Genomic DNA, 25,927 nt, shown 5'->3' on the forward strand with positions numbered 1-25,927 from the left:
AGCCTGGCCAGGAGCTGAGCCACTGACATCAGGCTTGGCCTTTGATTCATCTGTGTTTCACTGAGGTGTCTTTCAGTCCCTTCTTTGGTGACCACTTGCAGGTCACTGTGGGACAGTGAGATCTTGTCAGTGGCATCTGAGAGCGAGGAAGGTCTGGTGTGTACCAGGTGTAGAGCCTGCAGCTCTGCTCACAAAATGTTGGAAAACAGATGTTAAAATGCTATAAAGATAAAGGCCTCTTAAGCTCAGAGGAAAAAAAGGTCTGTTGAAAAGGGAGGGAGTTGTGGGACAGGGAGGTGAGAGCTGGGACTTCAAGAAAACCAGAGATGCTGTGCAGGACTATCCAAGGACTATCCAGAAGAGAAGATGTGAAGTGAGGGAGGTAGACAAGTGCCTGGGGGAGAAATGTTTGACCAGCCAGGCTGCGGTCCCCTCACTTCCCAGGCTCACCTGCAGCTGCAGTGGGTGACAGTGCAGAGGGTGCAGGTGCTGCTCAGCCTGGGTGGTTCTGCAGCTCCTGCTGCACCCCTGCCCATGGCCCTGTGCTCCCCAAACCTGGCTCAGCTGGGGAGTGCTCTGGGGAGCTGCTGCCAATGCCTGGTGGCCCTTGACTGCAGGGCACCTTCCCTGAGCATCCCGTGAATGTGTAGCTGGTGGCCACGAGCTGGCACGTCTGGGCCCAAAAGGTGACCTAAGCCAGGACAGTCTGAGAGAGCCTCGCTTTTGGACAGCATGTGAGACCCCTTCAGCTTTCTTCTCTGTCCCTTCCTCTCTGTTAACACAGAGACTCTGCACGTGCTTTCCCTCTAACCACCCCGTGGGTCCTTCTGGGGTCACCACAGGGAGATGCTTTCCCCACCCAGCGCTCGCTGTCGCCTGAGCAGCTGCTCACTGCTTTGGGTGCCTCTTGGCAGTCCTCAGAGCAGCTCCACGGAGTCTCTGAAAGTAGCATCCAGCCCATCTCAGTCTTCCTGCCAGCTGGTGCTTCTAGCAGGTGAGAAGGAAGGAGGCAGGCAGAGCAAGGACAGAGCAGGAGGGGTTTGGCTGCCTGCTTGAAGACCCAGGCCTAAACCAGAGCTGGAACACTGATGGTGCAGGTGCCTGGTTAAAGCAAAGAGTAAATACGCATGTAAAGCCTTTATTTTTTCCATTCATCACAATGCACTTTTTATTTCTGACCGTAGCCTCAAGAACTGTGCCAGACATGTTCTGTGATTTCTCCCCTTTTCCCCTCCAGATGTCCAAATGGATTCTTCGGACAGAGATGTTTGGAGAAACTGCCTTTGCGATTGTACATGCCAGATCCTAAGCAAAGTATGTTTGAAGACAAAAAATGCACCACACTACTTAAAACCTCCCGGGCACAGCGGTGGATGTAGAGTGGTCTAGTCAGGGATGGCTCTTGGTGTCAGCTTTGGGTAGGGCTTAGGGCTGCAGGTAAGGGCTGAAAGCAGACAGATAGGAGCCCTGCAAGGGATCAGAAGGGGCCTCAGTTCAGCCTGTTTGGGTGTCATTTTGCTATCTTGTTTCTCTCTTTCTGGTTTTCTCTCTTCCGGTAGGTGTCCGATCGAATTCACAGGAGACCGGTGTCAGCATTTCGCAATGGTCAGCTTCTCCAGTATGTCTCTTTCTACTTCTCTCTCTCCTTGTTGTTGTAGCTCTGTGTCATGTCCTTAAAGCAGGTTCTTCTGTTCTCCAAGAGCCCTTTTCCTGTCTTGGGCACTCCCAGCTCTGCTTGGTCCTAAGAGGAGCTGTGATGGTGTCCAAGAGGAGAACTGGGGCTCGTTATCTCCCCGTGTGTTGGAATGGGCTCTGCTTTCACTTCTGATTGAACTGAACATTGCTTGCTCTTTTCAGGCAAAATGCAAACGAGGCCCGAGTTTATGTGGTGGGTGTGCTGTGTGAGATGAGCCTGTGCTGTGTGTGGAGCTGGGCGTGCCAGCACTGCTGCCCTGACACGGGCTGTGCTGTGCAGGGCAGGATTTGGGCATTTCCCTGTGATGTGCAGGGCAGGATTTGGGCATTTCCCTGTGCTGTGCAGGGCAGGATTTGGGCATTTCCCCTGCGCTGTGCAGTGCAGGATTTGGGCATTTCCCTGTGCTGTGCAGGGCAGGATTTGGGCATTTCCCCTGTGCTGTGCAGGGCAGGATTTGGGCATTTTCCTGTGCTGTGCAGTGCAGGATTTGGGCATTTCCCCTGTGCTATGCAGGGCAGGATTTGGGCATTTTCCTGTGCAGTGCAGGGCAGGATTTGGGCATTTTCCTGTGCTGTGCAGGGCAGGATTTGAGCATCTTCCCACCATTCCTGGAAGGGGTTGTGAATCTCCTTGGACCAAAGGAGGAAATCAGTCCTCCAAGGAGTGTTATTGTAATGAAATCACTTCACAGTCCGTGGCACAGAGGTCAGGCTGGTGCCTGCCACTGCCTCAGGGCTTCCCATCCTCACTGCCATGCAGGATAAACCTGCCAAATGGGCATCAGACTGGGTCCCTCCTGGGCACAGGGGTGTTCCTGTGTCTCCTAGGCACTTGGACAGCCTTGCATATGGGATTGAGCCTAACTCCATCCTTTAATGCATTCAGTGGGTGTAAATATCCTAAAGCCTTGGCACTTAGTGCTTCCCAGTTTCTAGTTCCCAGTTCCTACAGGGCTCACTTGTAGACATAACTAGCTTGTTGTGGTCATGGTGGATAATTTTTCTGGGTTCCTATTCAGTGTCCCAGCATCAGTGGGATCCTGGTCTGGGTAAGGAGTGACCTGGAAGGAGATGCAGCTACAGTGCAGGAAACCTCTGACCCTCCCTGTGACCCTTCTGTGACTGTCCCTGACACCCAGCCTGCCTCCACACCGGCTGCTTGGACCCACCACAAATGGTGTGCGTTTAAAAAGAGGCTTTTTAAAAAGAGCCAAAAAAGAGGCTTCAGTCAGTGGTAACCGGAGGAGAAATGCCTCTTCACCATGGCTCCTTGATTGCCAGCGCCCCTCTCCCACTGCTCTGTGAGGAATCCTGCCGTCCTCACCCTCAACTGGCAATTGCAGGAGCCTCATTAGCACGTGCTAATAGCTGGCAAGTGCTGGAATTAGACTCCCTCGCATGGAGCATACAGACAAGATGCAAATGGACTTTGTGGGGCCCTCGGGACAGCTCAATGTTTTTACATTGCCTTTTGTTCCAAATTGGCTTCCGAAGTTGAAACCTCCATTGATTTATCATCCCAGACTCCAACATCCAAGCAAGCTCCTTTAAAAATGACAGCCCAGAATGTTCTATTTTGGTCTTTTACCTGGTGCTAAAGGGTTTCCTTCCCTGTTGGAAGCCCTGGGGGTCAGGGCCCTGGCTGCAGCCAGCAGTGGGATGCTCACCCCACGGAACTGATTTGTAGCATGTTTCATAAGGTGGTGTCCAACAGGCTTAACATTATTGCTGCCACGCTGCAAAACCAAAACCGAGTTTTATGTCAGGAAAATGCCTTTTGAAAGCATTAATGGCAGGAGTAAACAGCATGTGTTTTCGGTGGTTTTTTTTTTTTTTTTTTTTTTTTTCCCCAACTTGCAGAATCCAGCTTTTTACGGGACTGAGATTTGTTTTAATTTTGTTCCCGTGTTAGAGAAACAATGCCAGCTTTAAAACCGACACATGTACATTTCCCTACCTCAAGTCTGCTTTAACTACAGCATAGTAAGGTAAAAACAGCTTAAGAATCCAGGCTACCTGTCTGAACTTGGATAAAATTCATATAAGAAGATGATTCATACGTGTTTATAGCTGTTTTCACTTTCAGGTCACAGTTGGGTAATACAGATAGCAGCAGCACTGAGGAAAAGCTTGCACTGAACTTGCTGTTTTTCTGAGTAGGAAAAGCATTTCACTCAAGTGTGGACCCTGCAAATGCTTCTACTTTGATCAATAATTAGGGCACAGTAGAAGTAGCTGATGTTCCATAATTCGCTCAATGCTTCATCCCATATGGGTTCTGACAGGTCAAAAGCTGAAACAGATTAAATGAGGTTCAGGCATTTCCACTGGAAATAGAATAGCTCTGTCCTGATTCATGTTTTGAGAACGCTGCCAGCATTTGACAGATACTTAAATAAGGACACCTATATTGGTGTTGTTTTAAATGTATTTGGGGTATTTCAGGTTTTCAGGCCTCGATTGGATCCTCCTGGTTCTTTAATATGAATATTAATGACGACAATGACTTTCAGTAGGTATATCCCAGGGCTGAGTGAGAGTCTCTGCAGAGTGAGCTAAATTGAAGATGCTGTTCCGAAAGTGTGGCAGATATTTATGTGGCAGATATTTCGCTGAATTTGGGCCACAGATGGAGATGGTGCAGCATCCCAACATCATGCCAGATGTTGTGTGTCCTCCTTTTGGGAGCAGCTTCCTACCTCCCTGGTTTAAACCCTAATTCACATTTTGCTCAGGTAAAACTCCTCATGTTCTGCAGGAGTTCAGGCTGTCTTTGTCTCTTTGACAGGTAGCTCTGGAGGTTTATTTTTCTCTGATTGCCCAAAACACCTGCTAGACCACTGCAGTCATTAAGATGAAAATTAGGTGTATTTAGGTAGGTTTTCTCACATGTGATGTTTCTTTATGTTGCTGTTCCAGCCATATGAGCAGGTGCCTACTGCCAGCCCTTCTGGATATATACACCACTGCTTAAAAACGAAGAGAAAATGTTAGAGATTTTTTTTTTTTCATGTCATGATCACACTGTTGCTATTTTCTACCAGACTGGTGCAGAGAAACTCACTAGGAATTTCATTAGTGGGGTAGCTCAGAGAACCCCAAGTCTATCCTGACTCTGGCCACAAATAAGGCTGATGGATCAAGGGTAGGAGATCATTTTGTTTAGGTTTTAACTAACCTGTGAGAAGAAAACCTTGCAGAGGGACATTAAAGCAACATTAAAATCAGTTGAAATTTAATCTGCAGAAAATTAATGGCAGTGAACAGAGGGGACAGTGATTGTCTGCAACTGCTGTACGAAACTGAGGAATGCCCCTGAGAACAGAGAATTATTTCCATGGCTCATGAGTCATTAAATCCTCTTACTAAAATGTTTCTGACATCAAGGTCCTCATGGCTCTCCAGAGACAGACTGTGGGAGTAGCTGTCAGGTGGCTCCTGTGGCACAGGAACCTGCAGAGCCACAGGTCACAGGTGTCTCTGTCCCTGCATGAGTGAGAGTAGAACACCTCAAGCTCTTGCTCCACAGCCAGAATGAATCCAGAGCAATGCTACCCATGGGCCATTCAGCCTCTGCAGCCCGATTTTCCTCTCTGCTGGTGCACCTGGGTGAAGAGTGCAGCAATATCCAAAAGGGTCAGGAATTCTTTCTGGAGGCTCACCCAGCGTAGAGCTGCCTCCTGGGCCCAGCTCCACAGGCACAGCTGTGGCTTGCAGCTCTTCCAGAAGACAGAACCATGTCCAAAACCTTCCTTCCTTCTAAGAAACTCTTTTTTCAAAGCTCTGCTGGCACCTGTATTTCATAGCTGCCAATTCTACATCAGATCAAGACCTACCTCTATCTTCTCTCTTCTACAAGCAACTTTTCAGGTCTTTGTTAAATCCTCCTGGAGGTTTACTAAGAACTTGTCAGACTTTGGGCTGGCTGGTTGTAAAGGTTTTGTAAAACATGTTGGCAGCTATTCCAGTCCTGGTGCAGCTGAGATCCTGGAAGTGAAACGTGGTCACCAGGAACATTTCTATGTTTCCTAAGTCTGTGCATTTGGATTCTTTCCACTTGTGATTTATGGAACAATTTAGAAAATTGGGATAATGTTTTATATTTATGCTTCCCTCTTGCTTGTGGAAACTGAAACTTCATCTTAACTTTGCTGTTTATTCATCTCCACAAATAATCATCACCAATCTGGAGGACAAATGTCATACCATTCATCTTGGTTAGTGAAACATTTTCATTTTCTACTTTGTGATCCAATTAACATTGCAAGCTGTAGCCTGTCTGTAAACACCCCAGAACAGAGCTGACATTCATGTGCAATGTCATCTAGCATATTCTCCATTTTTACCCCAGATTTAATTCTTGGTTTCTTTACAAATTGAATTTTAATTTGCAGTTGGATCCTTTCTGCTGCTCTTCTCGGGAACACAGAGCAGGATTTCCAGGTATCCCTTGGGAGAGCAGCTTTGTCTTCAGCCTGTTCCCCCAGGAGCTGGCTGCAGTGCTGCTGGCCAAGCCATGATGGAGCAGTGTGGGTTTAGGGGTGAGAGGCTCCTTGTTCTCCTGGAGGATGCTCCTTTTCCCCCAGCACTCAGCAGGCTGTGGCCAGGGCTGTGTTGGTCACCACCCTGACAGCTGGAGGTGACCCTTCTGATGGGTGGCCTCTGGAACCCGTCTCCTCGTGCTGAGGTGAAGTGTCCTCGTGAGCAGAGGGATAAATGTACCACTTCAGGCCCTTCTGGGAAGGTCTAGATCTGAATTTTAGCTTCTCTGCTCACCTCACTTGTTCAGCAGTGGCTTCCTACCTGCTGTGACTGCAACATAAAAATGATAAGTGAAAAATTGCTTCTTTATTTTCCCTAAATTCCTGCTTCCTCCTCCACCTCTCACTCATCTGCCCCCCAAACCAATATTTGGCAGCTCTTAAAATTCCACAGGCATTCTGCAGCTTCCATTCAGTGACAGGGTAAGTGCTGACCACTGAATTACAGGGTGATGGCTGTGCTTTGGTGTGGCTGGGTAATTACAAGATGTTTGTGGTTTAGCATGGCAGGGTTATGCCTCTCCCCAGGACACAGCACAGGTCACCCTTGGGATCTCCTGAAATTAATTGCATGCTCACCCACAGCAGATTTTGAATACTCTCTTGTTTTGTGTTTGGACTCTTGATGCCAACCAAACTCGTTTTATTACTGCAGTGCTGGAGAAGGTGAAGTGCTGTGGAGTTTGTGGGACATTTACAGACTTTCTGTTCCTGGAGATCCCACATGTCACCCTGCCCTTGACACAGGCACAGTGTCCTCTGTCCCCAGTGTCCCCTGTCCTGCATTGCTCCCCATTCCCCCTGGGAACAACCTGGATCAGAGTCCTGCCAGTGCTACTCTTGTCAATACAACTGATTAGCAACAAAATTAGCATCCATTTATTATCTTTTCTAGTCCTCGGATGTCAATTCCCCACTTTTTTCCTTGCCTTAGAGCATGCTCTGTGGCCCAGAGAGCGTGTTCTGAGGGAATAATGTGCAGTAACATCTTATCGACGTTCTTGGCCCATCTGAAGACCAAGTGAGCACAGCCACAGTTTCCACAGCTGTTTGCTAAGGCTTTTATCCTTTTTAATCCTCCTATAAATCTACAGGCCAGTGAGAGTCATCTTGCTTGAGGTGTTACTCCTACAGGAATACTTTACATTAAATGTTTTTGTCTGTTCTCCTTTTAAAGTAACTACAACACATCATAGTCACAAAGTCACTGCAGATGAAGTAAATGCAGGACATTGTCTTTTTGTCTCATGCTGAGAAAAAGCATTTCCAGAAAGATTTAGGAGGCACATTTGGAATGAGATTTTCCAAAAAAACCCTCATGTCCCCAGCTCAGGTAGCCTGGGGAGTGCCACAGCAGCTCAGGGTGCTCAGCTGTAGCCCCTTGCCCTGACCAGGGAGGATGTGTGCAGTGCAGACACAAGGATGATGATGGTTATGAGAAAAATGCTGTGCCCATTTCCCCAGCCTACAGCTGCCATCTCTGGGCTGTCTCACTCGAGTTTATTCATGTGGTAGCCTCTGGATAAATTGTTTTCATTGGAGTTTGTCCTGTTGAAGCCAGAGAGGACAACAAGGAAAATGGTGAGATTTAGAGGGCTTGGAGTGACAGAGCAAGGGGAATGGCTTCAAACTGACAGAGAGCAGCTGGATTGGGTAGTAGCAAGGAATTCTTGCCTGTGATGGTGACGAGACACTGGCACTGGGCTGTATCTGCTCCCTGAGGAGCCAAAAGAAACAGCAGTTCTGACATGAGAGGGACAGGGGAAAGGCTCAAGCTCCTCAGGTCCTGCCCACCATCTCTGTTCTCACAGGTGCTTCTGAGTTTGCTAAAAATCATGAAAATGTTTGGAATTGCATCCATTTGTAGCTGCAGACGTTGCAGAAAATCCTGGAATGGGGAGAAATGTGTGTGTGCAGATGGACCAGCAGCTTAGATTTATGGATGAAATTTGAGGTATCTCCACATGCATCTGTCAGTGTCAGGGGAAACAGGCGTGTGCAATGGTAGGAAGACTTGGAATAGGTCAGGGCTGGATGTGATGACCAGGTGGTTTAGGATGAAAATATTCTGTTCAGTTCTCTGCTGCCCACCACATTATGTCCTTGTCACTACCACGTGTACAAAATGACTGGGAAATGCTCTGTAGAGTTTGCCATTCCTTTTACACAAATGTGAGATGTGAAGCAGAGAGCAGCCGGGTTTTGTGGCCTTTAAATTATACCAAATCTTAAAGAACCCCAACTTCCCCCTACAAAAGCCCCCCCAAACATCAGCATTGGTTTGAAAAGAAGAACCTGCTTTAGAACACGTGTTTACATGTTCCATAACAATTAGTGCTAATTCCCCCCCACGCCTAAATTTTGAACAGCACTGCAAAAGAAAGCCAATATTTCTGTGCAGCAAAAAGCAGTTCCTATGGAAAATGTAGTAAATAAATCTGGACATCTCCAAGCTGCAAATAATCTTGTGTGTACGGTGATTGGGAGCAGCAGAGCTCACTTTTGTGTATGGTGGTAAGTATGGAGAACTTTCATGTTTATTTAAGAAAAGCTGTCTTTAGGTGAGGTCTGTACCAGGAAAAATTACTAAAATTCAGGATGCCCGTTTTGCAGTGTTGATTCATTGGATAAACTCCCGTGCTTAGCACTGTCTCTGCAAGATGAACTGCAATCTTACTTGTGCTGAATATGAATCCGAAAGCACGCGCTCTGATTTGGGCTTTTTGCAGCACACTAAAACAACGCAGAACCATGGCAGGAGTGCAGTTTGGAAGGTCACAGGCTCGAGGGAAGCTCTCTGTGCAATCTGCACTTTTAGATGCATTGCCTTGCCTGGACACCTCATCCCTCACAGCATCCAGGGCTGGCAGGGCAGGGGATGGAGGGTTGTGTGCCAGGGCTGCCGTGCCCCCGGGCCAGGGCTGAGGCTGTGGGCAGCAGCACGGTGCTGGCAAGCCCCAGGCCCCAGCAGGAGCCCTCCCAGCCCTTGCCCAGCACTCCCCTCTGGAGCACACTCCGGGATGTGGGAGAGCAGCCAGGGCAGATTTGCCCTGTGGAGAGGGAATGAAAGGTTTTTACCAGGCTCACGCAGTCTCTATGTGTTTTGACCTGTCAGGAGTTGTTTCAGAACAAGTGTACCTTTTCTATTTTTTTTTTTCCCCCTGCCTAAGCAGTGACTTTCATATCAGGTACTAACAAACATGGCTCATCTCAAAAGAATTCATAATTAACTGAAAGAATTCATAATTAACTTCCACTGCAATTTGTTTGGGTCTTTCTTTGCATAACATGTGAGCTGTGGTGGGGGTTTGAAATGCTCTGAAGCGTACAGTGTCTCTGTGTGAGTGCTGCTGAGCCTACCAAAAGCTAACCTGCTGTAACTGCACAGTGTGTGTGTTTGTATTTTAGAGTTCTCTGACAGACCTGTTTTTCTTTTTCTCTTTCTCTTCCTTGTCTTCTTTCTGCATTGGCAGAGCATCTTGGATTTGAATTAAAGGGTATGGAACAACCATTCATTTATTAATCAGAAGCCATTAAGAGCTTCCAACATTATATTTATGGCTTTAATGGGATGATTAAAAAATCAGCTGTTCTGTTCTCTTCCCTGGCATCAAGATAGATGTTTGGATTGAAAAAAAAAAAAATAAAAAACCCAAACAAACCAACAACCAAAACTAAAACAAAGCAAATCACAAATTCCAAACGTAAACCTATAAAAATGCAGGTGTATTTTTAGCAGCACTTTTTTCTTTGTTCCAAGCAGCAGCGTGGTGTGCGTGGCCTGACTGGGATGTTACAATTGCCATACATCTCCATTCAACATGCTTCTGTGTATTTAACTGAAAACCTGGAGTCTTGTGTCCATCCACAAGGATCCACCATTGGGAACAGGCAGGCATTCCAGGGATGGGAAGACAAGATCTAGAAATATCAGGGCTCTTACAGAAGTTGCCATCCCAGACACACTAACCTCCACCAGATCCTGCCCAGGGTCAGGAGGAGCTTTGCCATATCCTCCTCCTGAAATCCAGCAGCTCGTTTTGGTTCTCGAGCAGGATGAAATTGTTCCAAGAAAGATGGCATGAGACAAGTTAGTGTGGAAAACTGTCCCAGGGAGTCAGGAGTTGCCCATGAGAGTGGAGGGTGTAATGCTGAGCACCCCAGTGGCAAGTTTGGGAAAACACTGCAGTAAGTTAAATGCTTTTAAAAATATCCCTTTCGGGCATTTACCTGCTCCTGCCCAGTTGCTCATAATCATATTATTTTCTTTCCATTTCCTCAATCTGGTTTTAGATATATATCAAGTTATCCCTTGAATAAGCAGTTGGGAAATCAAATCCTTGAGGCAAGTTGTCCCTGGAGCGTAGAAGGCAAGAGCAGGGAGGGCAGGTCAGGAGGGAGCAGAGAGATTGGGCAGCCTGGGATAGAGGAAGGTGTCCCTGCCCATGGCAGCAGGGTTGGAATAAGATAAGCTTTATCTTTTTGGTCCCCTTCCAACCCACACCATTCCATGATTCTGTGGTGATCCTACGATTGATCACTTAACTTAAAAGCGTTGGCCTGGCAGCGTCAACCAGAGCAGAACTTCACATGAAGATGCTTCAGTTCCCTTTGCTAGAGGTTTGGGGGACACCAGTCTTCTAGTTGTGGATCCTAAATTGCCTTCTGAGGTCCCTGAGGTGGAGGGACATTCACTAACTGAAGCTGGAAAACGCACCTCCTCTAGTTTTTGCATGTCTGATCCCCCAGGGCTGGTGTGCATCCCCCTGAGGCAGAAAACGTGTGAACCTCATAGTCAGGGCACTCAGAGAAAGTGGTGCTGCTAATGCTAATACACTTGAGCAAACTTTAAAATTGAGGATTTTTGGCATCCCTTTTTTGTTGACCTTTTGTCCTTCTCCTCATCCATCCTCAGTGTCATCCCAGAGGCGCACACATCCCGTTCCCAGTCTGCAGCCGTCTCTGCTCTGTCATTTGTCTGTCACTGTCATGCCTTGCTGTGACACCATGGCTGGGCTGTGGCTCTGTTGGCATTGTGTGGCACCACCTGGTTTGTTCACGGTGTTTGCTGCTGTCAAAGTGACCATGCTGCTGGTGAAGACGTGGTGTTTGTAGAGACACAAACGGACCTGCTCTGGGATCTTACCTGCTCCAATACAAAGTTGCAGTCTGCTCCCTCTTATTTCCTTTCTGTTGTTGTTGAGATGGTTTTGTGCAGCTGTGGTTGAGCATTAGCTTTAATGAGATGTTGGGAGCCAAGCTAAATTACTACCAGCAGATCATTCAGTTTTTCAGTCTGCAGCAGTGATGCACGGCCTCACACTTCACTGCTTCGTGTAGCAGAGCTGTCAGCTCGAGACAGAGAGGCCAAATCTGCATTTCTGATGAACTGAAATATTCCCTGTGCAGTTCAGGTGAAGGTTCAGGACAGTCAGACACACCACAGTCAGGGGCCCAGACTGACATGATCACCAAAACAAAGGCTGGGATTTGAGCCTTAGCCAAAGAATTTTGTCCTGTTATAGGTAAAAATCCCTAGCCAAATAAACAAACAGAACCCACAAACAAACAACAAAAAAGCAAAGAAAAAAAGGCAAACACCATCCTCCCCCCCCTAGTTTTAATGTCTTTGCTCTTTCTTCCTCCTCCATGATTCAAAGGGAATGATTTATGCTTAGGGAAAAATGTCTTTGTAGCAAAAAGCATTGCTATTGAAGAATTTTTGGAAATTTGGCTTGATGGATGAGTCCCTGCTGAAAACTGATATCCCACCCAGCTTTTTTTTTTTTTTTTTTTTTTTTTTTTTTTTTTTTTTTTTTAAGTAGTTTTTGCTGGGTAGTAGGAAAATTCTTTCCTAGTGCCATCCATAACCAGGATGTGATCCCAGCTGGCTTTTCTAATTTGTATAAAATCTCTGAAACTCCTGTCCTAAGGAGAGAGTTGTACAACTGTAATCCAGGTCCCAAAGATGTGCAAGAGGAAGAAAATGTGTCTGCCATGGTTGCTGATGCCTCGAATAAGGCACACATAAAAAAGAAACATAGAAACATGTAATTGAAGGAGGAGTTTCACCCCAAAGCAGGCTCTTCCCCCATTCCAGCTCCACCTGGTTCCTTAGAGAGAAAAAAAACCAAAACCAAAAAACAACCCACAAGAAGGTTTTATTATATTTTGCATCTTCATGCCAGGGTTGTCTTTCTTGCCAGCCCTTGCTTGCCAAACCTTTCTCCATTCCCATTTTGAGAGTTCGAAAGAGGTAACCATTTTTCCTAGCACGCCTTTTATTTTTTTTTTCCCTCCAAAATGCTTTTTTCAACCTAGAATGGCAAGCTGAAATTATTGTAAATATCCAGTTGTCTGGAATGTTTCATTGCTTCCCACTCACTTTTTTTTTTGCTAAAGTTTAGTCCCAGGGGTTCCTGGGACCAGACCTGTTTCTCTTCTGGTTTTGTTTTGAGTGTTAAGTGGCACAGGGGATATCTCAGGGTCTTTTCGAGGTATTTTGAGTGATGTGGTGAAGCACACAGAGCACATCAACCATGGCATGACTTTTATTGCCTAATCTAGATAAAAAAAAAAATTCAATGAATATTAAAGAAGGCACAAACCCCAATAACTTTAACACACAGTGTGGGGGAGTGAGGACTTCGTTCCTAGCTGCTGAACTGAAACACTCATGGCAGCTCTGCACTGAATCCTTCCCTCAGTCATCCAGCTGGAGAACCAAATTGCCTCTGCTGCTCTCGGTGGAGGCTCCTGGATGTCACAGCTGCTCTGGTGCAGCCATGGAGGGAGAGGTGTCCTTGCCATGGTGTTGCTGCCCAGGTGCAGTGCAGGCAAGATCCAAGCATTTCCTGGGGGCTTTGGCTGCTGGGAGTGAATCACCTCACTGCCAGCCTGGTCTGGGGTTTGGTGCAAGTGACTGGCTCGTCTGGTTTGAAAGGCAGCCCCCGACACTTGGCAGGATCTGAGAGAGGCAGCAGCAAGCTGCTCACAGTTTTTGTGTGCCTCTGAGTTACCTGATGCAATGGTATGGATCTCCTCCTAGGGTTTCATTAAAAATCCATAACTGGTTCCTGGATTTGAATCACTCCGCTCCCTTTTCTTTGCCTGGCACGCTCTCACTTTTCCATCCTCATGCTGCTTTTTGACTGTTCCAGGATGCCCCTTTTGGCACCTACATGCTTTGGGGCCCGTTGCTGGGTGGTCCTCCCACACCACCCTGCTCCAGGGCATGCAGGGGCAGAGGCATCCTGAGCCCAGAGCAGAGCCTGGGGTCAGGGATCACAGGGATCCTGTGTGCTCGTGGGGAGTGGGGCATGCTCCAGGGCTTCTGTGCTAGCTGATCAAGGCACCAGGAAGGGGAGATCTGCTGGAAGGGAGAGGAGAATCGTGGGGCTGTTTGAGAATAGTCACTGTGGGAGAAGAAGGGAAGGTGAGAAGTGGTGAGTGCAGAAGGGGTGAGCTCCCGAGTGAGAGAGGGCAAAGGTGCAGGGAGACAGAAGAGTCTTTTGAGGGGTGAGGAAGGTTCTGGGGCAGCCATTAGATGGGCAGTGGAGTGGCAGGAGGTCTGCCCGAGCCCTGTGCTCCATCTCACCCCCACGCAGTGCTGGCTCCTGTGCAGCCACACACAGCCCTGCTGCTGGAGCCCGTGGCTAACTGCTTCCTTTCTCTCCATTTGCAGAAGCGGAGGAGCTCTACCAGAAGAGGGTTTTAACCATCACAGGAATCTGTGTTGCCTTGCTTGTGGTGGGCATCGTCTGTGTGGTAGCTTACTGTAAAACCAAGTGAGTATGGGGGGCTGGCAGGCAACAACTGGCCACAGGTTAGTGAGTGGCAGTGTTCACATTCCACACTTCCGTGCTTTTCACCCAGATGCTATTTTTAGGAGCTGATGTGCTGTGGTGCTCCCGGAAAAGTCTTGTGCAGGAGGCCAGTGAAGTTATCTACCAGACTGCATCTGAATAGAATGTTTTCCTGGCAGCATTTGCTTGTCCCCTGCAACAGCATCATTTTACCCAGCCAGGTGATGCTGTGTTACAGGGAAAAGCTGGCCCCTGAGCCAGCAGAAGCCCACTGGGCTGCTGTGCAGGAGCTGTGGGCTCAGCTATGTACATTGCAGGGACTTCCAGAGCAATCCTAATGAACAGGAGACTGAGGAACCTCGTTTATGGTCAGCCTTGCCTGCCTGGACAGCACTTTTCTCCCTTCTCAGCCAGCACCTCAGTTCAGAATGCCCTTGCAACTCAGGGGGTCTTGTGGAGCAAATGTCCCACCACGGGCATGGGTAGGCTTTGCCACTTTGTCCTTCACACAGGACAGGCCAAGTGCTTTGTCACCAAGGCCAAGTCAGGACTCACCTCCCCTTTTCCTTCTCCCCTCTTTCCTCCCCCACTGGCAGCTGCCTCTGCTACTTTGTGCTGGGCCTTGTCTTGGAAAGGGGACCCTGGACCCAGCTTCCCTAATTGTCCCTGAGAAGAAAAGCAGTAGGAGGTGTTAAGTGTTGAACGCCCTGTTTCTTGTTGTTTGCAACTTTCAGCAAATACCACTGGAACATTCACATATCCAAGACTTGCCTTCTCTTTCATCTCTGGGGGCAGAGAGCCCCATGAGAGAAGTGTTCCTAATAGATTTTTTCTGTTCTAAAGGAAACAAAGAAAACAAATGCATAACCACTTGCGGCAGAACATGTGTCCTGCTCATCAAAACCGGAGCCTTGCCAACGGGCCAAGCCATCCTCGTTTGGATCCTGAGGAAATCCAAATGGCTGACGTAAGACCCTTTGCCTCCATCTCCCTGCACGCTGCTGAGGGGCTGTTTTCTGCCAGGGCTTTGACGTGGATGTGTGTCCTTACACACCCGTGTGCTTGTGTGTGAGGAGCAAAGCACAAACAACCTTGAGCAAAAGGAAAGATTCTGCCTAGAAACATTTCCAAAACCAACATCTGAAGGGAAATGTGATTTTGCTTTGAAGTACAGGATGAGATTCGGGCACTTGGGAAAGGCTTGTTTTGATTAATCAAGTGTGACCCTGATTTCCACTAGGAGAGATGTTCCCAATGTTTCCTGTTTGTTTTGCTATCCTGTCAAGTCCCACTTTGCGGGATGGCAAATGGGATCAGCACGGCAGTGACCGGAGCCGCCGCGGTGAAGCACATCATGGGGATGTGGTCAGCTCTCCATCAGCCCACCTGCCCATGCCAGGGGTCCTGTCCTGGGCAAAGTGGCAAGTCCTGGTGGAATGCCACTGTCACACCAATAAGAACAATCTAAGTCTCTTTAGGACAGGATCCAGAGTGCAGTTCTGCCTCTCTCGTGACTTCAGCTGTACGAGATTCCCATCAAACCCCAAGAACTCAATAGGGCCATCAATGGGCTTAAGTGCCTTGCTGGACCAAGGCCTTGAAAGGGGTCAGAAAAAGGGAAGGGGGAGGCAGAGCCAAACAAGAAGTACTGTTAGAAATGAGTCAAATTAATCAGTTGCAAGCTCTGTTGGGTCAGCCTTAGGATATTAAAATTTAGCTAGGTTGGATCCCAACCATGAAGAAAGGGGGAAAGGGAATTCTAAGAACTACAGCCTCTAGCCCCATAGTATTGACTCTCTCAGAGAGCTTACTGCCCCTGTAAGAAGCAGGACTGGTTGTTAGATGAAGGTATATCTCAGCATAAACATTTGGATGACATCTGGTGTTTCTGTTGTAGGACTCACATCTCTGACAGATTTCACTTTGTTCTCCTTTTGCTGGTACTCGGTTGGGTGAGGCCAGCTGTGGGCAGAGTTGTGTCTCTGCTCAGTAGCTACACAAGGTTCCACTGTCCTCTGGGGAATCCCTTGGCTCTCCAAACCCTTCTGCAATCCCTGTGCCACAGCCCTTTCCCAGTGTTCAAAGTGAAGGGGCAGAGAAAACCTCCACACTCTTTGTCTCTTCCTGTGGGGTGTGGAGCTTCTGGGTTCACTCAGCTCACTCACCTGATTTCAGGTTTCACCAGAAATAATCAGGCCTGCTAAATTTTTCTTTGGCAGCATTCACAGACTGGTGGCTGATCTGTGGGATTGTTCCTGTTTTTGCAGTATATTTCTAAGAATGTTTCTGCCACCGAGCACGTGATCCGAAGGGAAACAGAGACAACCTTTTCGGGAAGTCACTCCTGCTCCCCGTCTCATCACTGCTCCACAGCCACTCCAACGTCCAGCCAGAGGTGATGTATACCCTTTTCTCTGGGCTTTCCTCCTGCTATTTGCTGTAGGATGCTGTGAGATTTTAAGATCTTCCTTTCACCTCCCTTTCTGTTTTCACTTGATGTTTGGCTCTGCAGGGGCATACAGGCCATGTCTACACTGCAGGACTGTACAGGCACAGCTGGTTAGTGAGGGGTATGGAAAAGTGTGTTCTTTGACCTGCAGGGAGGTGCCAGCAGAACCCTGAAATGCTGACATAGCTGGAAAACAGGAGAAAATGAACCTGTGCTTCCATGCTTTGTACAGAGCCAAATGGGAAAGGTGTGTAGGAAAGGTTTTGCAGATTGCGTTTGCCACCACACTGGACATCTGAAATACTTCATTCGGCACACAGAGGTTATGTGTTTCATATTTGGAATGTATTTGCCTTGTAGGAGACAAAGTACACAAAATATCACCAAATGTTTGGATCAGGTAGTCAGAATCAAGGTCTGACTTGGAAGTCACAGGTTTTGACCAGAAAGAAAATGCTCCTGTGCAATTTATCAACCTCCACCTCAGGTGGTGGCACCTATTTCACTGGAAGTAATTCCGAAGCTTTTTGGAAAACTTAGTCTAGCAGGAAAGTACCAATAATGCTTTGTGACAAAGGATGAGACATATTTTTTGTTTTCATTTCAAAATAACCATTGGAGGAAAAACGGCATGGCTTGCAACCTGAACCTTCTCAAGGTTTTTGAGAACATTTAAATTGCAGATGGACTTCCCTATTTTTATGATGTCCAGAAAAGTTCTTCAAATGCTCTAAAGAAAGTCCTGTGATGTTTTGGGTTTGGGTGTTCCAGTTCCTCCTCTTAGACAGCTCCTTTCTTCCAGTAAGTGACAGGGGTTTTCCTTGGAGATCACTTGCCTTTGGTACGTGTCTGGCTCATGTCCTGCATTAGCCTGATGGGGTTGTCTCCACTCATCCAGAAATGCAGGAATTCTTTCAGCTAAAGCTCACAGAGGGCTCCAGGCAGGTTTCCTTAGGGTCCAGGCATTCCTCAGGGTTGAGCAAGTACTCGCAGTTACAATGGGCAAGATCAACTTCAGATGCTGAACTTGGATTTTCAGGTGAATTCCTCCTCAGATTCCTCTGGCTCTACCTCTAGCAAGTAGAGAGGGAGCCAGGAATGACTTATCAGCTGGGAATGATTCTTTTTTCCATGGAAATCCCATTCACCATGAGCTAGATAATACATTTTCCAGGTTTTTTTTTTTGCATTCATACTCTTTGGCCCAGTCCTGGGTAGGTTTGTGCAAACTTGAGCCAGGTGCACAGAGGCTCCTGTGCCTGCAGAGCTGCATTTTGCTGGCCTTCCATGCTCACTTCAAAGGCCTGGGCCATCCCTGGGCACCTTCTGAAGACACAACAGTGTGTCTGGAGGGCAGCATTAGCTCATGACAGCTGTAGGGAGGAACCTACCTTGGGTAGCCTCTGGTCCTGGCTACCTGCCACCTCATTTTTCTGAGTCAAGTGCAGCAAGCAGGTGCTTCTTGAAGTCATGCCAGAGGCAAACTACTGGCATAATCAGGCTCCATTTTACTCCATCAGTGCCTCTAATGAGGACGCTGTTTGAAGTTATAAATGAGCATGTGCCTGGAGCCATCAATAATTAACAAGTTCTTGGAAAATCTTAATGAGGGCTGCTCTCCTCTGTAAACCCCCACCCAAAATCCTCCACCCACACTCCAGCTCCATCTGGCGCAGTTTGGGAGTTCAGAGGGGTTGCTCTCATGGATCACATATTTCTGCAGTGTCAGGGGTCAGCGTGGTGGCCGTGGCACCAGGGGGACACCCGTGTGCAGGTGCCCCTGTGCATCCCTGTGGACGTGGGATGTCTCCCTTGTACCAAGACTGGGGCCGGTGGGGCTCCAACTGCTCAGCACACCATGGCTTTTGTCTAGCACCTTCAAAGTGTTTTGCTGCCAAAGTCTTTGGTAGACTTTGCTCTGCTAATTTTGAGTGGCTTCTCCTGGCTCCTTCTCTGGTAGCAATTCCAGAGGGGCTGTCACTTGGCAGTGCAGGTGGCACATTTGAAGGAACTTGGCTGACTTGCCTTGGCATAGCCAATGTGTTGTTCCACACCCAGAACACTTTGCAAGCACGAGGCAGAATTGCCCTGGCCTCCCTCCAGAGGCTATCCCATCCTGCTCCCAGCCATTTATTCCATGCTGGGATAAATACCTGCTATTGCACTGGTTTACTTTTTTTGTCCTCTAATGGCATCTCCAAGAAGAAGCAAAGAAAGGCAAATCAAAGGTAGGGTTGGGAATCTGGGCATCCCTGGCCAGATGTATCCTGATGAAAGACAGAAGGGGGACACTCATGCGGAGGTGCAGAGCTGAGTGTGAGCAGTGCCTGTGCCTTTGGAGAAGAGCTGGGTGGGGATTCCTTTGCTCACTGTCCACATGGGCTTTGCTCCACAGACATGAAAGCCACACCTGGAGCTTGGAGCGAACAGAGAGTCTGACTTCAGATTCCCAGTCTGGGATCATGCTGTCCTCAGTGGGAACCAGTAAATGCAACAGCCCTGCGTGCGTGGAGGCGCGGGCTCGGCGCGGGGCCACCTTCTGCATCGAGGACCAGCGGCGGCCCACGACGCAGTACCGTGACTCTGTGGACTCCCTGCGGGACTCGCCCCACAGCGAGAGGTCAGAGCCCACTGCTTGCTGCCACCACTGCACAGCACAGCAGAGCCAAGCCATGCCTCTGGGCCAAACCTAAAAATGTTTGTCTCTGCCAGCCCTAAAGCAGTGGGGCTGGGGTAGAATTGGGGAAACTCCAGCCCTGGTGCTACCACAGGAAGCCAATTCCCCCAGGAGGCCACTCTGGTTGGGGCAGCAGCCAGCTTTGCACGCTGGTGGCAGAGAGGAAGAATATACCTGGCTGCAGTCAGCAACTGGGAGAGAGAAGCTGACTGGGAGAACACCCTGGGGGGCTTGGTGAGCTGCCAAGCAGGGCCTGGCCCTCAGGTACTTGGGGAAAAGGTGTCTGTCCTCAGCACAGTCCTGGATGGACTGATGAGAGGGTGCTGCACGTGGGCACAGCCCTGGGACAGGACTCGGTATGACCCAGCCTTCAAGGGAACACAGCTGCAGAGCTGAGACACCAGCAGCAGCTGCAACACTTCTCCTCTGAGTCTGGTTCCTCATGGAGTAGGAGCACATCTCCACCCTTACTCCACTCTTTACAGGTAGCCATGAGTGACTTTTGGTGGCCACATGGCCCCACCTGGGCAGTTACACTTCAAAGCAGTGGAATTTGTCCATTAGGTAGAGGAGAAAGGCAGCATCTCCTGCTCTCCTTCCTGTCCCTGGTCCATTCAGGCAGACTGACCTAGTTCCCATGGAGGTCTCATACATCACAAAACACATGGGGAAAAAGGCCCTGGATGAGTGAGAGGGCCTGGGCAGGTGGAATTGGGCAGACACACCACCGGGAATATCAAGAGGAAATAAGATCTGCTCCTTAGAAAGAGGTGGTGCTGAAGGAGGGGCTGTTTGGAGAGGAGCTAGACCAGACCTGAGTGACCATGCTGATGTTGTCACTAGAGTAAATGGAAGTGGTAGATGGCTTTTTGAGACATAAGATTTTTGCTAAGTCAGAAAAAGCAATGCCCAGGGTTTCCCCATCTGCGGCCTGAGCGGGGAGAGGGAATTCCAGGGACCTTCCTCAGAGACAAGCCTGGCAGCTCCAGAGGGAACAGAAAGCATCTGTCAGGCAGATGAAAGGCAGTGAAGCCATGACTCAGCCTGCTGGGAGCTGCTGCAGGGTTTGCAGCGATGCAGAGTGGGAATTGTGCACCGAGTCCCTCGGGGGAAGCAGTCTGGGGGATGCTCAGTACATGCTGCCCATTGAAGCCAGCGGCTCTCCCTCCCTGGGCACAGCAGTGCAAGGTCCCCCAGGTGATTCCCCAGGAGAACCTCCACGAGCAGGTTCTCTGGAGGCCTCACAGGTCCCTGGGCCAGGCATTCAGCAAAGCGCGGGCTCAGCTGTTGACGTTTGGGGCTGTTCGGTGTCCAAACGGAGGTGTCGCTTTTCCAGGTACGTGTCGGCCCTGACCACACCAGCACGCCTGTCGCCCGTTGACTTCCACTACTCGATGCCCACGCAGGTGCCCACCTTCGAGATCACCTCCCCGAACTCGGCGCACGCCGTGTCCCTGCCGCCGGCGGCCCCCATCAGCTTCCGCGTGGAGGAGCAGCAGCCCCTCCTGCGGCGGTACCAGCTCCCCTTCCAGGACACGCAGAGGTACGACAGCTACTACCAAAGGAAGACCTACCTAAACGACAGCATGGGGAGCCTGCCCTCCAGCCCCTTCCGCATCACAGAGGACGACGAGTACGAGACGACGCAGGAGTACGTCACAGCGCTAGAGCAGCCAAAGAAAACAGCCAGCAGCAACAGGCGGTGGAAAAAATCCAAACTGAACGGGCACATCCCTCACAGAGCCAGAGCCGTCCGGGACTCCTTCTCCTTGAGCAGCGCCTCTTACAGCGAGTCTGACGAGGAGCTGGTGGCCGAGAGCACGCCGTTCCTTAGCACTCAGAACAATGAGGCGGCGCATGTGGAGTCGCCGCCGCTGCATCGGCCGGGCGACAGCCGGACTCACTACTCGTGCCGCGGGCACAGCGCGCACGGCGACGCCGGCCGCGGCAGCCTGGCACACGGGGCGCCCAAACCGGACCCCGACCCTCTCTAGGAGCCTCCCGTGCCCCTGCCAGCGCAGCCCTGACCCGCATGGAGGAGGCCGAGAGGAGGGAGGCCGAGGCGCGGCAAAAAAATAAACAAAACAAAACAAAAAACCCACACAAACCACAGAACAAAGCGGAACGGAACGGAAAAAAAAATAAAAAAAAAAAAATTAAATATTTTTATTTTATATAAAAGAGGGGGAAAAAAAAACCAACCAAAAAATATGACAAATAAAAATGTTTTATTTTCATTTTAGCAAAGTTGTCTTATAATAGCTAACGACAATGACTTTTTTATAGGGAATCTCTATTTATATGTAATGTCTTGATTTACAGCTTCCGAGAAAAAAAAGTAAAAAAAAAAAAAAAAAAAAAAAAAAAAGAAGAGGAAAAGAAAACAAACAATAAAGTTAAAAAAAAAAGTGGGCCAATTTTTGACTACTTAAAAATAGAAAACAAAACTATCGTGGTGCCTTTTGCTGTATGCTAGTGCTGGGATTCATGCCGAGGATTCTGTTTCAGTAGCATTTTTAAGGTCATAGATTTTTGTTTGGGAGACAACCTGTCACAAGGGCGCTCTTCTGTTGGAAGAAAACAGCCTTGCCACTTTGCCCCGTACCCTGCTATTAACAATCTTATTCTTTAAAGTATTGTTTAAACACACATTAAGGACATGAATGGGAGCATTTCCATTATCATGTCTAACGAGGATCTATCTTGCCCTGTAAACTACTCGTATTTTCGCTTAAATCAGGAGAAAAAAGAAACCCAACAGCACTGTGCTGAAATGCAGAAATACCGTTTCTTTTTGCCACACGGATAGGAAGAGAAAATGAAATCACGCAGCAGCAGCAGCAGCCCTTACAATATAGCTGTCCACCTTTGGCCATCTCACCGGTGGGTGTGGAGCGGGGTTGGCGCAGGTCTGTGGTGAAGCCAGGCAGACAGCCCTGTGCCCACGGTGGATCACACCCGTCACGTACCCGTGAATGCGGGTCGCTGAGGCCGCCCCGGCGGTCCCGTTGGGCGGCTCCGTTCAGCTGCGGTGCCCGTGCTGGCCGCGGCGTGCCCTGGGCTGAGCGGGGCAGGGCTGGCCATGGGCCGCTGGAGCTGGGCTGGCCTGTGTGACACCCAGTGCCGGGGAACACCCGCAGGGTCACGGCCTGTGTCACCCCGGACACGGAGGTCGCCGGCCGTGCTGCCCCAGGGGTCAGTAGGAGCCCTTTGGGCTCCCGGTGTGGCGGGCAGGGCCCCGCGTGGGGCGGCCCAGCCAGAGGGTTCTCCCGTACCGTGCCACGTGTTGTAAGGACAGTTGTCACCGTCACGTGCCGCCATCGATGACGGACGTCGCGTTCCCAGACTCGGAGCAGCTCTGGCCATCGGCTCTGTGGCGCAAAGAGACAGTCCTGCGTGTCCAGGCGGCAGAGCAGCCCCCGTGGAAGTGCCCCCTTCTCCTCAGTTCTCTGCAGCAAACCTGTTTACATTGTAGCCTGACTTTTTTCTTTTTATATTTTTACTTCTGCATGTCCTTTGCATTTCAGATACTGTAGATCGGATGCATGGTGAAGCTGTGACTGAGAAGATAATACAACAATTGACAGTGTATTATTTCATTTAACTTTTAGCAATAAAGTAACTAAACCCTCTATTCCTCACCCATGATGGGGTCAGATAGAAAACTCTGCTAATTTGTCATAAGATGATTGTCAAAGTTTGCTCTGGATTGTCTGAATGTCAGAACTCTTGACTGTTTAACACTTGAACATTTTTTATATTATAAATAAAATAAGAAATAACAAGCTGTGGGCTGCATTAATCTCAGGCCCTTTGGGGGGAAAATGGGGAGCTGTGACAGGCATCATGCACAGAATCACAGTCTGGTTGAGGCTGGAAGAGACTTCCACATTTCCTGCTCCACCAGCGCACCCAGAATCTCCAGGCCTGTGCCCAGTCAGGGTTTGAGTACCTTCAGAGATGGCAGTACCACAACTTCTTTGGGTAACCTTTGCCAGTTTGGTCCCTCTCAAAGCAAAAATTTGTTTTCTTGTATTCACACTGGATTTACTTATTTTTAATTTGGGCCCTTTGCCTCATTTACTATTTTAGGCCCTTGCCTCATGGCCGAAGAAGAGTCCAGCTCCCTCTTTTTCACTGCCATCCATTGGGTATTTATACACATGGATAAGACCCCCCTGAAACCTGCTCCTTTCCAGGCTGGACAGTTCCAGCTCTCTCATCCTTTCCTCATATGAGAGATGCTCTGGTTCAGTAAAGATCTTTATGCCCATAAAGAACCATAGAGGAGTGTTTTTCTACCTGGCATGGACATGTGACCTTCCCGGCAGGGCTCAGGAGTGGAGGCTCAGTGAGGTGAGTGAATGCTATCCACACATCTCCTGGGGGGATGCCATTCCTCCTCCAGCTGCAGATCAGGAGATCCCCCTTCACTTGAACCACGGAAGTTTCCAGTTGTGCCAAGAGAGGTCAGGATGCTTGGCAAGTGCTATGATGCTGGCACTTGTTCCAGTGACTGCAATAGAGTGGAGATGTGCTGGGTCCAACCCTGCCGGCAGTGCTGCCATGCAGCACTGACCCAAACACAGACCAGGTCCCTTGTTCAGCTCCTCCACAGCAAATCTGTGTCTCTGGCTAACCCCATGTAGGGGACACACTGACAGTGTGGTGTGGTCACAGTCCCTGAGGTGGCACCTGTGGCTCCTTCCAGCTCAGAACTCACTCCCCTCTTCCTGCTCAGTGACAGGAACAGGTATTCAAAAGTCCCAGCTGAACTCACTTAACAGGAGAGGGGTCTGTTATGGTGAGTCAACCCTACTGAAATGGATAAGTTGGAACTGGATGATTTTTAATGTCCCTTCCAACCCAAATCATTCCATGATTCTAAGAATGCCCAGAGCTGTGAGGTAACTCCCCAGCCCTCACAGTGCTGCCCATGCTGGAGGCCAGGCTAAGCACACCCACAGCCTGAGCTGCTTCTGCTCTAACCCCATCACTGCCCTGGGGCTGACCCAGCTGGGTCACAGGCCACCCCAGTCACTCATTGCATCTCCTGTGGGGCCTCCAGACAGACCAGAGGGCTCAGCACTCCACCCTGAATGAAGACATCTCAGCAGTGATTTGCCAGAAGGTAAAAGGCTGAAGCATCCTGCCAACAGCAGTGTGCAAAGGAGGTGTTAGGTGACTAGACCTGGGATAAAGGTGGTAGGGTCAAGGCCTGATTAGGGTGACAACTGCCTTTGGACATATCATGCTGAAGGCAGCAGTGCAGCTCTCCACTCTCCTGTTACTCTTGGGACATGTCCCAGCTCCCCATTGCCTTTGATCCATCTTAGCTCCTCCAGTGGCTCCCAGAGCAAGGTGAGATGGACAGAAATGGGCAGAAAACACCTGACCCCTTGGAAGGGACACGTGTGGATGATCACCAAGGCTGATCCCTGAGGAAACCAGGCACATAGAAGAGAGAGACTGGGTGCTTTTGGCTTCCCAAAGCAGCTTCATCTCCTGCCTGGCTCTCCTCAGGATCTGTGAACTCCAGTCATGGAGAAGTCTCCCCAAGGCTGGCACAGCAGCCTCTGCATTACAGGAAGGTACAGCTCTTGGGTGTCCCTGGCACACAGAACAACCACGTGGCCACATCTTAGGGTGTGCTCAATGCAGCTGATCCCCGTCAGGAATCTCTCTGGGTCCCTTGGAGAGGAGCTGTGGGTTGGCCCTGCACAGGGGGATACTTCCCTGCTCCATGGTTTGCAGGGATCTGTGATGTTCTGCATCTGCTGAGACACCACGAGCTCTGAGCCATGGCAGCCTCAGGATTCTGTGTGGTGATTTTTTTTGCTAAACGTGCCCCTTGATTCCCATAATTGCCTTCTATATTTAGAGGCAGTTACGCTACTTCAATTTTCTCTCCAATTGCCTCTGAAGGAAGCCTGTATCTCTCTTTTTCCCCTGGCTGGTTTATTTTTAGACTCCTCATTTCCAGCCGTGTGTGTTCCTAGGGTTTTGCCGTAAATATTTTACAGCAATTTTCACAGGTGGGGGAGCCACCAAAGCCTCCTGCAGCTCCACTCTGCAGGTATGGTGCCTTTAATGCCCTTCCCAGAGGGCAAGGAGCTGCTCTGCTGACACAGATTGGTGACACAGGGAGAGGAGTGTTGGATCCTGGCTTTGGGGTCACAAAGTCTCCCCCACAAAGGAGACCCTCTAAAATGAATGTGGTTGTGTCCAGGACAAGTGGCATGGCAGGGAGGTCAGGCTGAACCACCACGCTAGGTGAGGTTGTGTGAGAGCCAAAGCAGTTGTGGTGCCTGCTAGAGGGGCTGGCACAGGCTGGGGGTGTCCAAAAGTGCATCTGGGTAACTGCAGGAGGAGAAAAGGATGGGGCTGCTTACTCCTCCGAGATGCTCTTCTCTCTTAGTGGTGGGTGGCTGAGTCCTTGACCTCCATTGAGGGAGAAAAAGGATGAAAAAAAATCATTTTTATCCAAGACACAAGCTGAGGCTGTGGATTGGTCAAACAAGGCATTTTTGGTTTTGCCATCAACGTAAGTAAGATGCTCTCAACACTTTTTCATGTTCGTGTGCACCTGGATCAGGACTTGTGCATGAGGCAAACTGCAGGTACTCAGTAAGAGCAAGTTTAATCCTCTGAGCTGCCTTGCCAAGTGTTGTCTCACATCAGCTGTCACCCCTTCCCACATCCATTGGGTGTTCAGTCTCATGGCTCTGTCTCCTTCCTGCTGCCCAGAGGAGACTTTCCA

At 49.2% G+C, this 25,927-nt stretch overlaps 1 protein-coding gene across 1 annotated transcript in view; it reads left to right on the top strand.

Moving 5' to 3' along the window:
* The window catches only part of NRG2 (neuregulin 2), a 152,560-nt gene extending 131,335 nt beyond the window's left edge, over window positions 1-21,225 (top strand). The window contains 6 exon segments of the mRNA XM_066328919.1: window positions 1,238-1,314; window positions 13,921-14,023; window positions 14,885-15,008; window positions 16,309-16,436; window positions 18,886-19,110; window positions 20,504-21,225. Coding sequence (XP_066185016.1) covers window positions 1,238-1,314; window positions 13,921-14,023; window positions 14,885-15,008; window positions 16,309-16,436; window positions 18,886-19,110; window positions 20,504-21,161 — 1,315 coding nt within the window. The 3' untranslated portion in view covers window positions 21,162-21,225.
* Window positions 21,226-25,927: the final 4,702 nt, after the last annotated feature.

Source organism: Sylvia atricapilla, chromosome 14 (genome assembly GCF_009819655.1).
Source record: "Sylvia atricapilla isolate bSylAtr1 chromosome 14, bSylAtr1.pri, whole genome shotgun sequence".
Lineage (NCBI taxonomy): Eukaryota > Metazoa > Chordata > Aves > Passeriformes > Sylviidae > Sylvia > Sylvia atricapilla.